The sequence below is a fragment of the Rhopalosiphum padi genome, chromosome 3 (genome assembly GCF_020882245.1).
Source record: "Rhopalosiphum padi isolate XX-2018 chromosome 3, ASM2088224v1, whole genome shotgun sequence".
Classification (NCBI taxonomy): Eukaryota; Metazoa; Arthropoda; class Insecta; order Hemiptera; family Aphididae; genus Rhopalosiphum; species Rhopalosiphum padi.
The window spans coordinates 70,264,149-70,279,489 of NC_083599.1; the positions used below are offsets into that span (position 1 = coordinate 70,264,149).

Sequence of the window (15,341 nt, forward strand, 5' to 3'; positions counted from 1 at the left end):
TTTAATTTAAACACCGCGATGATGGTTTGTAACAAATCATACCCATTAGGAGGAACTAGCACTTTTTTTTCATACGTTTTACACCGGTATAAGCGGTGGTAAGTAATTATATATTATATATACTCCACAATGTCCGATTTTAATTTTTAATGTATAAGTACACGGATTCTTTGACAAAATACCTGTAGGTTATTTAGGAAGTCGATTTACGATTGAGAAAAATTAGTTTCTAAATACCTTAGTCCATAGACTTAATATGAACTCGATCGTTTTTTTCTAAATTACAATATCGAACTTCAGAAAGTACCCATATTTAGTTTATTAAAGCTTCTAGTAGTTTTTATATAAATATGCAAACATAAATATATTTCATTTTCCTCGACGTACTGACGTGCGTGGGCTCGCGATACACACGTAGGTATTACCAACAGCGATAACGGATTACACGCATTCATGTTTAAATACTCATACATAATTCACACAGCTTAAATTTACATGTCATATGAGTTGCCTAAACCTACTCCTTAAAACGTGTTACCCTCCGGTCTTGTTAACTTTTTTTCTGTTCTTGTCGACTTTTTAACGGTCGTACGATGCGGCACAATAACGACGTGTAATAACGACGTTTTCGTATTCATTAATATTTGTAAATCCTGTAAAACATTAATGGTAACTCTGTGTAGGCGAGGTCAGACATGAATCAATATAATAGCACAACATATTAACCAAGCAAAATAAAAACGTTTATTTTATTTACTAGATTGTTTTAATAAAACTGCCGCAATACAATATCGCGCGTATAAAAACAAACAAAACAAAAACTATACTATGCCTAATAATAATCAACACTCCCGAAATAATACACATCACAATACAATTCGTATTATACACGGTATAACACAGTATAGCATTAATAGTAACGACAATAAATTAATACCTAATAAACGTAATATAGTGAAAATAGCTTAATAGTAATAATAATAATAATAATCTAGAGAATTATGATCTAAAGTAGGCAAGAATAATCGTAGTAGGTATAAAACCATGGCGAGGAGCAGTGCGGTCAGTAAAACATAATGGCGAAACCGATGGCGTTTATTGTTTTTGCTTAAAACGAACATCGTCCTCCCCTAGTGGACATGCGATGGCTGCCAGAATTCATCACCATCGCCGGAACGAAAATGCCATGACGATCGCTGTCTGTAAAGCGACCAACCCCGTGGTTGTGGTTCCGGTCGTCCGGGCGGCGCTGGATGACGGTGATCGGGACACGCCGCCATGCGCGCCGTTCGCGTATTTGTCACAGATGTTCTGCAAAGGTCAACGATTGATTAACGAACATTGATACATATATAATGGTTGTTCAACACCAGTACGTAATTTCAAAGGCTCACGTTAGCTCCGAAAGTCACGTGGTTCAAACGATTATATTTTATTCGACAAATCGAAAAAAATTGTATACTAATATTCTAGAAGAAAATCCTAAAATTTACTGTCTTAAGAGTATAATACATAGATAGACGATTGTAGGCTGTGGCCAGCAAACGTTGTTTGTACGACGGTTAAATTGTTTTTAATTTGGGTGAATAAATAAATTTTAAAAATAATGATTATATATAAGTAGTGGAGAACTCTACGAGTATTTTATAAAAATTGGAATAAAATTCAACGCATAAACAATTAATAATTTTTATATTATAATTATTCACAAATGTTTGCAATATACAATATCCATTACGGTGAACTGTGAAAGATATTCACGGACGGGACGGTAAACTAAAAATGTTTACCGAGTAGGTACTACAGTTAATTCTATTCATAGTCGATTTACACAGCAGTAATCAAGACTGTGTTACATAAAATAATGAATTTAGTGTGAAATAATGTAGATGCCGTAATTAACGGAGAACAACGTTATTAAGTACCTACTAAATTAGATATTATGAAATTCTATTTTGTACTGTTGGATTTGTCGGAGCTCCAACATCGCATTAAATGCAATCTGAAGGTATTTATCAAAGGACGCCTTCTGTATACACTTTATAAGTTCAACATTGTATGATATGGCTATATGAGAAAATTAATTATTGTCTACTTCTAAATACTGGCTAAATTAAATATTAAAATAACATTGCGTTATTTGTGTGATAGATTTTTAAGGAATTATGTTATACAGACAATCCCAGTGATATTTTTATAAAAATAAAAACTCAAATCTATCATACGTAATTCATAATATACCTAAGTTCACTTCTAATTATAAATATTATTTTACATTTAAATAATATAATGATGTGTTACGATTATGTTGCTATTTTGTATAATATATTGTTCCGATCCAGCTCGAAGAATAGCTTTATTCCTGATTATGAAATACGAAATTGATAATCATACAAAAATCACATTAAAAAGGTACCTAAGCAAGTGGAGATACCCATCGTAATAGACGTGTAAAATTTGAGTTTCCTGACAATACCTATATTATTGTATACGGAAAACCATTCTGAGCGGAGACAATCTGCTGTCAGTCCATATCACTAAGTACATTTTCCAATATCATGTATTTTTTTAAAGGTACACAAGTAATTTATTTTATTATATACTAGCAGTATTGTCAGTTGATTTAATTTTTTCCGAAAAAATTTTATTTATTATATTATTTCTATTTTTTATTAACTTTTGAGTTAGTACCGCCTACCACAAGACAGTCTGAATAGTTTATAAATAGATAATATCTTAAAATAAATCTACATATTTTTTAAATGTCATCGCGTATAGTAAAATTTATAGTATATGCAGAAGTTCTTATCGAATTACCTATAACAAAATAACTAACATTATTGTTTAGCATTTTCGTTATTATCCCGTGATTTTAAAAAATACTGGGAATTTTTACAGTTAAAGAATTTTACTGCCCTGAAAAGTCACAAAAATGATACGAAAAAGAAGAAAAAGCTTATTATTGTTAAATTATTATAAATTCATCGCTTTGTTCAGAATCTCAAATAGGAGAAAAAACTTTGTTGTGTAATGAACATATTATTATTGTTTAGTTTTAGTGTATATGATTATGAAAATAGTTCTAAAAAAAAACTTCTATTATTTTATTGCAGGTAGTGCAGTACCTATACACATTTATCGTAAAACATACAATTTTAGAATTTCGACTGAATATTTATACATACAAACAGATATTTTAAATTCACTGTTTATACATATTATTTTATTTAATATAGGTAATTAATAAATGCTCACCAAAAGTGAAGATGCCATTTGACTGAGAAACTGACTAGCAAACTCTTCGGTCTGTTGACCACAAGTAGCCCGGACAATACCGTGCACGCATTGCAAATGTCCTCTGAATGATCTGTTAGTAAACGGAGTAAATTTATATTAGTAAATGATTAATAAGTATGAAAAACTGCATTGTTAGACAATTATGTCAAGCAGCATGTCAAACACTCGGTCTGCGACTTAATTTTATACGGCCTCAGCCACAATGAAAAACTAAGTCAATTGCGACCAAAATCGAAAAATATAAGTATAAATGTATAATATTATATTAAATTTATATTTATATTATATTTTTTACAGTCTAAAAAATTGTTTGTACAGATTGTTTTAGCCCAAATAATACTTCGAGTTTGACTTGCCTGATGTATGTGTAAATATAAAAAAAATCTTCATTAAAATACCCGTGTTACATTAATTATATTTATGTATCCAAAGCATTCACTTAAATAGGTAGTAAATTACGATATATTAATGATTTTATACCGAAATAACTAAAAATTATGTATTAAGAAAATATAAATACATAAATTATTATTTGTATGAAACATGTTGAAAACTTTCGTAGTGATTTCACATTAATAAATTTATTTTTTTATTTAACACACATATTATTTATTTTGATCTAAAGTATTTTTTTTTTGTTTTTTTTTGGAATTTTGTAGTAGGTACGCTAAAAGTATTACTTAATGTCGTTTATTTTATTTTATTTGACTTTGGGATGCAAATAATTTTTTCATAGTATACTTATTAAATATGATTTTATTCGGTTTTATGAGAGCGATCATTTAAAATAAAATCAATTGTCAGGTATCTGCTGTGACATTGTGAAAACTGATCATATAACTGTGTCATATAAATCATTACGTTTTGGACTCACATATATTTTATAAAATGCGTTTATTAAATTATCTACAATATAATTGTAGCAGTAAATAATTAATGCAATTTAAATTTGTTATTAACACTGTAAATTATAACCATATTATCGTGTTTATTTTAATTTACATCAATTGTTTATTTTTTACTTTATTTACAAATATCGTCCTATGCCATTGTTCTCTATGCATTTAATCCTATACATTAAATTATACTCGATGGTAACGATTATCTTGCATACCACATTTCGTATTCTTCACAACCGTTTACCGGTTGTACCATACCATAGGTACCTTTTATACGACAAAATATGTAAAATGACGACACTCACCCACACAGGCGGGCCAAGTTCTGGGTTATCTGTTCGGCGCCGGTTAATGGCGACGCGGTCGAAGTTTGCTGCTCTTGATCCAGCATTAAGGCGGCCAACTCGGACTGGTGTCGACGTCCGCACTGCACGTACTCGGTGTGCACTGTGCGCAAGCAAGCGGCGTGTTTTAAGTATTCTGCGGGTGGAGAATGTTACACAAAAACGACATTATAATAATAATGTATAAAATAATATATGATAGATAGATACTGACCTTCCCTGTAAGGACCGCCCTCGGTGCACAGCTCTTGCATGTCCAACGTTGGGACGGTGTACAGCGAATAAAAGGCTCCCCGTTGTTCGGGCGTTAAGCACCGGCGAGTGAACACGTCCACGCAACGCAAATGTCGTTCCAAGTTTTTGTACCTGTAGTGGTCGAAAAATCGGAAAACACAAAACTACAGTAAGCTGACATATTAGTTCCAACTTTCGATATACTATATACTATATATATGTTAACAATATAAGTGTATTATTTTAAGTAATAACAATATGAACTATGCTTATAGTTACTATGGATGATACTACTATATATAAGTACTTATTATCAATGGCATAATTCCATGTGTTCCGGGGGTGAGGGGTAAAGACACTTTTATGTGCCTTATTCCGTCTGTATTGTTCATTCAAAATTAAAAATGTATAATTCAAAACTTAACGATTTATTCGCGCTAAAGTTATATCGCTTTGCTGACGTATAGTTAAGTTGCTTTAAAATAGTTTTTAATTTTTTATTCAATAACGTAGGTATCTTAGCTGGAATAAAAAATAATGCTCTACATTATTACGCAAAGTGTACGACAGACCACAGTAATAATTTTCACTAAAAAGCATGAAATCAATCATCCCATTCTTTTTAAATTTCTTCAACTTTTTCATTTTAAAATCAAATTTAAAGTGAGATAAAACAATTTGTTTTCTTATTATCTCATAATTTGTTTTTTGATACGATAGACAAGACAGATATGATTTCGTAAGAAAAAAAAATCACCGTAGGTAAAATCAAATTCCCTTAAAAATATTTCAAAGTAATTATTATAAGATCATGGGAACGTGACACTTTCGTTATTGGTTGATACATGATAACGAAATTTTATAGAAACAAGATTTTCACGTGGGAAAGTACTCAGCTAGAACATTTATTGTTATTATACGCAGACACCCGTCGTGCTGTTATAGTAAATTCCTTTTTATTTCTATTTCGCGATAAAAATACATACGGCATTACATTGTCTCCAAAATTATAAACCAACACCCTATAATAACTACTACAAATGAAACTATACATAAAAAAACCTAAAATGATATTGGTATAATATATTTTATGTTTTTAAACTTTACCAAACTCCTTATTCTTGTAATTTTTTCAAAACTTCTGTGTATTTGTCATCTTAAAACGATGGTATTATGATCAGAATACGGAAGTCCATCTTATAATTTTGAAGTTGAAGCAATTTTAAGATTTTTTTACTTTGGTGTTATAATTACGCGTATTTTACCTAGTTATAGTGTGGCTCGAGAATATGTATATCCCAATATCAGTCTTATCGATTTGATATTTTATCCAAATTTCGGATAATCTTGTAATATCGTATTGTGTCGAGCGGTACACGGCTGGTATAGACAGTAGTTATCCTTACACACATTTACAAAGTTCTACGTAATAATGTCCATCATATACTTTTAGATATAATATGTACAATGTACACGTGATCGTCTATATATACTCCTTAATAATTAACCCTAACTATATGGAGATCAGTATATATATTAATAAATAATAATATAGGCAAACTTCAAATCGCCGTTTCGAGTATCATTCAATAGGGTCTTATTTCTTATACTGTAACAGGTGAATTACCCCTTCCCCCGCCATGGCCGGTTTTTAAAAACGGTGTAGTGCTGATTATCTGTATATATGTCAATTATACGAACAAAATATTTTATAAAAAATAATGTATATATATTAATTTTATCTATGATATATCATTGAATTCACATTTCACACACATTTAACATCCAAAATAACATTTACTCGCTCGACACCGAATTTACAGCAGAGCGGTGTTCACTTGCCCGCCCTCGTTAATCATTGATTATCCACACATCCCCTCGATCCAAATCAGTGCGAATAATCAACGCTCCATACACCACTGATCTAATTTTACCTTAAAATAATTATTATTTATAATATTCGATTGTTTGTAGTCACTAACGGGCAATTGACGTCTTGTTGTATATCGCCGGCGGTGTCGGGTCCAACAGGCGGTGGTGACAGGTCAGTGTAGTTAAACAGCGGCAGCGTACGGCAGTTGATCACGGGACCGTCATCGCAGCGCCCATACTCGACTTCGGACAGCTGATCAACCAACAGCTGTTGTTTGTCGTTGCCGACGACTGCGGCGGATTGCGTCAAAGTCACCAACGCTGCTACGCCTGCGGGAAGAAACGGAAAAGCTGTTATTCGGATCATAAGAACGAGCGGAGTTCGATAATAGTATTGTTAACGAGTTGAGCTAACACCACTCTGGCATCGCTACTTACTAAATGTATAATATAAATTAATCTATAAAGAGGGCGAATATGATCAATTTTTTAAGTCTAAATAGTAAAATAAATAAACATTATAGTGCAAGTCGTAATCACGTCCTTAAAATTATGACAAACGGTTAGGTTCCGACCGTCTGAGCCGTTTTTTGGTAATGACTATAATAAATAATGGCTCGCTCACGCATTGAAGTCATTGCGATTACATATACATACGGCATACGCGTTTGATAATGACATCATTATAACAATAAATCGCTCACTCGATTCGACGTTATATAAACTAGGCCTGCAAAAGTCCGAGAAAATTACGTATACTTTTTAGTTAAAATGTTTCCGTTTTAATTTTGAACACATGATTAGGTAATTTATTTATGCTTTTTATCGAATTATATTCTAAATAAAAAACTCATAAATTTACGTGCAATATTATAAAAAAAACATAATTGTGTATTTGAAAATAATTTACATAATATCTATACACAACGCAGTGAAGAACCTTAAAATTCAAATACGTTCACAAAATTAAAAACAAACCATTCAAAGTATTGTTCTGCATAATATTGTCAGACATTTCACAGACTTTATAGTCGCGAATTAAGCAAAAAATCATTATATCGTATAACAAAATAAAACATATTATTATTACCAAGAAATAGGTTGGTCGTCATTAAAATCACGATAACGACTAACTGATTACCCTCAGTAATGTCCATAATTTTTTTACACACATACTAGTCAACAAATAACAATATATTATGCGTATATAATAATTGTATTTGATTGACCTATTTTAAATTCGGCTGCGTACGAGTTGATTCCCATTAAATATAAATATATTTTAATATTTAGTCAAATATTCAGCCTATTGACTAACCCAAGAGACACGGCGAGGGGAGGTTGGCTGAAAAGTTTCTCAAAAATATTGTTCTTTTTAGTTTTTTCATATGTATTTTGAAAATCATTAAATTTTTATTTATTAATTATTTATTGTATTATATTATTATTATTCGTAAATTCAAGCGTGGTCCTGGTGGACATTAGGGCGCGTTGTGTGTGGCGGTCGAACTCTACGGTCGTGCAGTCTATTGATATACAACAACAGGGAATCAACCTGTACGTACCTATTGACGACTCGGGAATCAACTAAATACATAAAGTAGGTCTCGAGAATCAACTCACTTACTGCATTAAATTCCAGGTTTATTTTAAAGAGAAAATAACCTTATCGATCTGTGATTATTATTACACAGAAATACTTCACTATAATATTATGTTTTATATACTGCCAAGAAAAACAGTGTAACTCACTCGTGTACAAATTGTTTTATCCTGTACCTATATTGGCTATATTTCAGTAAAAAAACCGAACTTTTTGTGAAAGAATTACATAAGTTTACATAATAATATATACATTCATAATCGTACGATTTATGGTATACATTTATCAAAGTATTTAATCGTTATTATAATAGGTAAAATTATAGTTATATGCTGTACATTAACCCGAATTTTACGTAATTTTATATACTTTAAAACCCAAATAAAGTCTATAAATTAATGCTATTCCAACATTTCCAACATTTATCATATCTAATATGAATATTATAAAAAGTTATATGCATTTTTATCATATAAAAAACCCAAATAACCATCAATGTATTATTTCTAACTCTATAAAATCGAACTTGTTTCTCAATTTATGGATTTAGGCATTGTTATTATAAATTATAAATTAAATTTTCTCTTCACACAGAAAAGATAAAGAATAAAAAAATCCGTAATTTGGGCTTTATTAAGCGTAATCGTATAGCATTTTTATGGATCCTATTTCTTTTAAAATTCTGTATTGCTCCTTTGTTCGTTCAAATTTAGAAAACTACTCTCTTCTTTGGATAACTAATACACCTAAACAAAATTCTACTCTAGAATTTGTTCAAATAATTCTTTATTCCCTTTAAATGTAATACTCACAGGAGTCACGGTTCTAATAATAATATTTTAAACTTTCTTATTACCTTACCGCATAATGAACATCGAATGCTTTTACTATTTAAATGTATCCGTACATCATTATTAAACTCTATTGATTGTCCTCAATTTTTGTCAATTTTTTGATAATTAATTGCCTTAATACCAGAGATTTTGAAACCATTTTGCTCTCTATTTTAAAATAAAAATGATTTTTTAATTCCCTTGCTAATATCTTAATGATTACTAGTAAAGTAGTAATACATATGCCTTTGATTGTATTTAACTTATTTATTATCTTTATTATACCAATACCAATAATATATTTTATAGTTTTTGTCATTATATTCGTTTTTTATTAATAAATAAATAACAAATAGTTTTAAATTTATAATATTATAATATGTTTACATTAATTTGTTTGTATTTTCTATATGCATCATTGTTGTAATAGCACTCACGTCCGTATATTTAAATAAATGAATAAATAAATAAATAAATAAATAAATATAAATAGTAACCTAATGGTAATCCTCGAACTTAAATAATCTCCAATAACAATTTATAAAGAAAGGACAATTCTATTCGATAATATATTAACATATTATATAGTAATGTAATTTTAACTAAATGTCGACTTGTAAATACGTTTACCCTAAAGCTATGGATTAGAATACCGACAGCATGAAATCTCGTGAGAGTTAAAATAAAGTCCGTTTTTAGCAATTTTCATTTTGTACGCAATGTCCATTCCGACTAGAATTTAATATATTATACAGTTCCGACGGTAACAATTTCAATTTTCAACTAACAATAAAATATCAATATGTACGATAAAACAACATAATCAGTCGTTGTAAAAGTAAGTGTGTGTATGAGGTCTTTGGTTCGATATCATATTAAAAATTATAGTCAAAATATTAAATACAATTGTTTCTCAAAAACTGAAAAACTTCACAATAACTCAAGAGTTCGTTTTGGTTGCTTATCAAATCTCCAGAACTTAAAACGTTGACACACATTTTAATATATAACAATATAGTGTCCATTATGTTGAACTGAAACTTTTCAAGCACAGTGCACAAAATAGAATTGTAATCATCAAATACAATTAATATGAAATATTATTTTTCTAAATGTAATTTTTTACAATCTGTAACGAATAATGTTTAAAAACTTTATTCGGTTTCATTATCAAGAACAAACTATTTTAATTACACCCATCAAGTATTTAAAGTTTTAAAATATATATATATTGTATTACTATAACACTATATTATGTTATTATTATTTTATTATCAATTAAATGTGTATTATATTAATAAAAAATAACAATTAAAAAACTGATAGTAAATATTGAGAATAAAATATTATTGAAATGCATATATAAATTGAAATTAAATGGTTCATTATATATAATATTAGGTTTTAGGTACTCGATAGTAATATACCAAATGATTTATTATCAATCCTTAATTATTAATTAAATAGTAAAACTGTTAAAACTTATTAAAGGTTTTAGTGCGTTATTCTCATTTTATCGATAGATTTATAGGTAGTTGCAGCGATTAAATATGTAATTTATTTGGATTCGATATGCATATTCGCTGATAACCATCATATTTTTACTTTCCATACAATCGTAAAGTACGAAATAAAATTTACTAATCACATAATAACTTGATAGTGTAAATGTAATACATTGATTATAAATACTATATGTATACCTAATAATTAATGGCAGTAAAAACGATAACCACGAGTCCACGAAGGACAACATTAGGGCTTTGAAACATACAATATATGGACATTGAGGAATGGAAACATATTGGTCATAATCAAATTTTTGCTTAGAAGTAAAAAAAAAAAAATATATAAACCGTTTCGTCTGATACATGATATACTATTTTTAGTTTATCAAATTACACGATAGTTAATGAATTGAATAACTATAAATCTACGCTTTTATTGCAACTTATAACTATAAAGCCTTTCTTATGTTCAATATTTTAGTCAGGTTTACGACATTTTTTCTCAATTAAAGTGAATGCGATTGCAACGCAAATAAAATCGATCAATTTATTGCCAATAATTATAAGCTTTTAAGATATTAATCTATAAATTAATAATAAATAATACCCATATAGTATATTATTATATAATATGATTAGTTATTAGGTAAAATTTAATTTCCCAACATTTCAGGTTTAGGAATTAGGAGTTTTTGCTTTAAACACACAAACATTAAAGTTTTTATTGGACAATTTAGTCGTTAATATAATATGTTATTATGTAACGCATGTATGGATTTTTATTGAATTGTATTAATTTACATTAAATAACAAGTTAACTTATTTTTACTGAAATATCTATGAACAAATAAATAGTTAATATTTATATACCTTAATTATTGTTGTATACATATATTATATTATAACTTTGCATTAACCTTGAATCATGATTAAAACAAAATTAACTTGATAATTAATAGAATTCTGATTTTAAAATTCTATCAGTTTTGTTTTACAAGACTAAATCATTAAAAAAAAAGTAACCATAAAAATGTACTGAATGTTTTTAAAAAGTTTTAAGATAAATACCATTGTTTATTGTTTATTTGTATCTAAAAAATAACATAAAGCATATTAGATAATATATTATGTTATAATGTAATAGTAAAATGTATAAGACGTACAATAATTAAAATAGCCTTTTAAAAACGAAATAGCAAAAATCACGAATAACATACAGGATTAAAATATAATGATTATTGAATACATTTTAAAACTTAAATATAAAAATAATAATACAATACATGTAGGTAAATTGTACAAATTATCAAGTTGAACGTGCATCACGTGGTCGCGATAATTCTCCATAAATTATAAATAGCGAATGTGTGAAATATTGATGGTTCTTATTCAAAGTACCTAATTATGTCTTATTGCTATCCACCAAAATGATTATAATATTATGAATCAGCAAATAATTTTATTCGTTATAGTTATTAGTCATCACTATTATCAGTTAGGTCTTAGGTGTTTATATATTATTTGTATTAATAAAATACAAAAATGGGTTGTTATTTAAACTATATGAGTATATTATAGTAAAAAGACACATAAAATAATCGAGGAATTTAATAGTGCCTAGGTATATGATAATATTTTAGATATTATATCCATATAACCTGCAGGTATAATATTGTATGTACACAATTCTTTTAATCGTATTAGCCGTATACTTAATAATTGTATTCATATTTATAATGCATATGTGCAATCACTGCCTATACGAGGTGTGTTCAATAAATACCCAGACTAAAATTATTGTAGAAAAACATTTAATGTTATCGGAAATGTTATTTCACCAAAATAAACTAGAGATAATGACCATTATTTCAGTATATAATAATTATCATTATCTCAAATCAGTCATCGACAATACGCGTTCGAAGTTGGTCGTTTTGTATAAAATCACGATTTCACAATGGATAATATTTCGGAGCAACGCGCGTGTATTAAATTTTGTTTCAAAATTGGTAAAAATGCTACGGAATGTTTTGAATTAATAAAATTGGCTTTTGGAGATATTGCACTAAGCCGTTGTGTAACTTTTGACTGGTTCAAACGTTTTAAAGAAGGTCGTATATCCATTGAAGATGACCATCGTCCTGGGCGTCCATCAACATCAAAAACAAATGATATCATTTCTCTAGTTCGAGACAAAATTAGATCCGACCGAAGATTAACTGTCAGAGAAGTAGCTAATGAAGTTGGCATATCAATTGGTACTTGTCATTCGATTTTATCAGATGAATTGGGTATGAAAAGAGTGTCCGCAAAATTAGTGCCAAAATTGTTAACCGAGGAGCAAATGGAACATCGCATTGAAGTGTGTTTGGATCTAAAAAATCGGGTTTCTAATGACCCAAGTTTTATCAAATCAATAATTACGGGCGATGAAACATGGGTGTATGGATATGATCCCGAAACCAAGGTCCAATCATCGCAATGGAAGACCGCAAATTCACCTCATCCAAAAAAATGTCGTCAGGTCCGGTCAAACATCAAAGCAATGCTCATAGTTTTTTTTGATTTTTTTGGTTTAGTTCATTATGAGTTTGCACCTACAAGTCAGACAATAAATCAAGTGTTCTATAAACAAGTATTAGAAAGATTAAGAGAGAAAGTGCGCCGTAAAAGACCAGAAGCGTGGAAATCAAAGTCGTGGTTTTTGCACCACGACAATGCACCGGCGCATTCTGCACTTTCCGTACTTGAATTTTTGACATCTAAAAATATACCAGTGGTACCTCATCCACCATATTCACCCGACTTAGCTCCCTGTGATTTTTTTTTGTTTCCGAGACTGAAAAGTACCCTCAAAGGCCACAGATTTGAAGACGTTAACGAAACTATTCATAACGCGACACAAGAGCTAAAGGCTATACCTATAGATGAAATTCAAAGGTGTTTCAAAAAGTGGCAAGACCGTTGGGAGCATTGTATTGATGCTAAAGGACACTATTTTGAAGGTGATCCATTTAAATAATTTGTAAGTTTGAAATATAATTTTTAATAATTTTAGTCTGGGTATTTATTGAACACACCTCGTATGGCTATACATATAATTTAAAAATTTCTAATTTCCTAATTATATATTATAGTTATTAGTTTATTACATATTCTATAGTTTATACTATGGTTCATAACTATACCTACTGTGTGTATGCATCACCTGATTATATAATCATACAAAATCAATCTTGCCAAAGTACAATTATCAAGATCGCAAATAAAAAAAAACCTATGTACCAAAAAATTGTTTGAAAAGTTAAATTTCTTGACTAACAAAACCCCTTATACTTTATTTTTAAAACACGCACCATTTATGAAAAAAACACAACTTGTTATGCCATTTGAAGCGTGAAGTGAATACCAGATATGCAGCGAGTACTAAATATTTATATTGTATACACAATATTAGCATTGGCTGATGAAATCGACTGTTAATAAGTTTTAAATTAACGTTGGGATCCAGTTATTTAATATTATAATGCCCGCCGATTTAACCAACATGTTTAATTCCAAAAGGAACATCTGACATTGGCTATATAACATGATTGTGACGTTGCTATAACATACATATTTTCTATATTATATTGTATTCTCTTCTATTTGTATACATTATGCACATCATGGTCTATATATTGAATTACTCAATGTCAAATTTTTTTTATATGTATTTTTATTATTGGTATTTATTATTGTTATTATTATAAATATTTTAAGATAATCAAATTTTTCATGGATTGTAGATAACCCTGGACCCCCACACAAGTTATCTCATTAAGGTCCAGTAATCTGTTATCGTCGATATTGTTATATACAATAATATGTATGCATATTATATATTATATAGTAATTACTTATAATGCATTTAATATATTATGTGGTACAACGATTATTTCCCCACATTATATAATATATATATAGGTATTATATAGTTAAATTAGAATGTATCATTAATGGCTTTTATCCTTATTTGTTTACTTATTAACATAAGTACAATGTATTTTTTTTTAAGTTGTACATATTTCTTGTGAAAATAAAATAATTGTTATGTATCAATTTTATATTTTTAACGCTCTATAGGTATGTGGCTGATTAAACTATGATGGTAAATTCAGAAAGTCAAAACCAGTTTAAATATTTCTGGTTTCGATCCAAAATATAGTTAAATTTTTTTTTAGATTGCGGATCAAGGGTAAAAAAAAGTTTTCAATTTTCCTGGTTTTCGGGTTTGAGATAAAAGAACACATTATTTTCCTGGTTGTATAACGCACGTTGTGCAACGAGTTTTTAAATGCGTTAAAATGCGTCTTTGATATCAAACAAGTCATGTTAACATGCTTATCTTGATTTAATTTTTTTCTTACAAAGGTGAGATATTAATTGTTGGTTGGGAATTTTGAACAGTATGGTATGATATGATAATTGGTCGATACAGGTAAATAGACAAGCAATATATTTAATTTTTAACCGTTACTACACGTCGTATATTCTCATAGAATTGTATTCCATATTTGTTCATATACATATAGTTGTACATATATAATAATAACATGCCATCATAATTCTCCAATTTTTGTCCAATGCGTAATCTATAATTCTGATTTTAAATTCTCCAAAATCACGATCAATGAAAAATATAATATGGCGTCTTAATCTGGTAACCAGCTAAAAATCAATCTCTAAGTACAAACCATCACTCAAATAAA

General features: G+C 28.9%; 1 protein-coding gene across 1 annotated transcript in view; it reads right to left on the bottom strand.

Moving 5' to 3' along the window:
* Nucleotides 1–721: 721 nt before the first annotated feature.
* The window catches only part of LOC132924456 (uncharacterized), a 28,998-nt gene continuing 14,378 nt past the window's right edge, over nucleotides 722–15,341 (bottom strand). The window contains exons 3-7 of the mRNA XM_060988788.1: nucleotides 6,757–6,976; nucleotides 4,755–4,906; nucleotides 4,502–4,676; nucleotides 3,256–3,367; nucleotides 722–1,311 (exon numbers count right to left, since the gene is read on the bottom strand). Of these exons, the coding sequence (XP_060844771.1) occupies nucleotides 1,162–1,311; nucleotides 3,256–3,367; nucleotides 4,502–4,676; nucleotides 4,755–4,906; nucleotides 6,757–6,976 (809 nt within the window). The 3' untranslated portion in view covers nucleotides 722–1,161. The remainder of the gene's footprint in view (nucleotides 1,312–3,255; nucleotides 3,368–4,501; nucleotides 4,677–4,754; nucleotides 4,907–6,756; nucleotides 6,977–15,341) is intronic.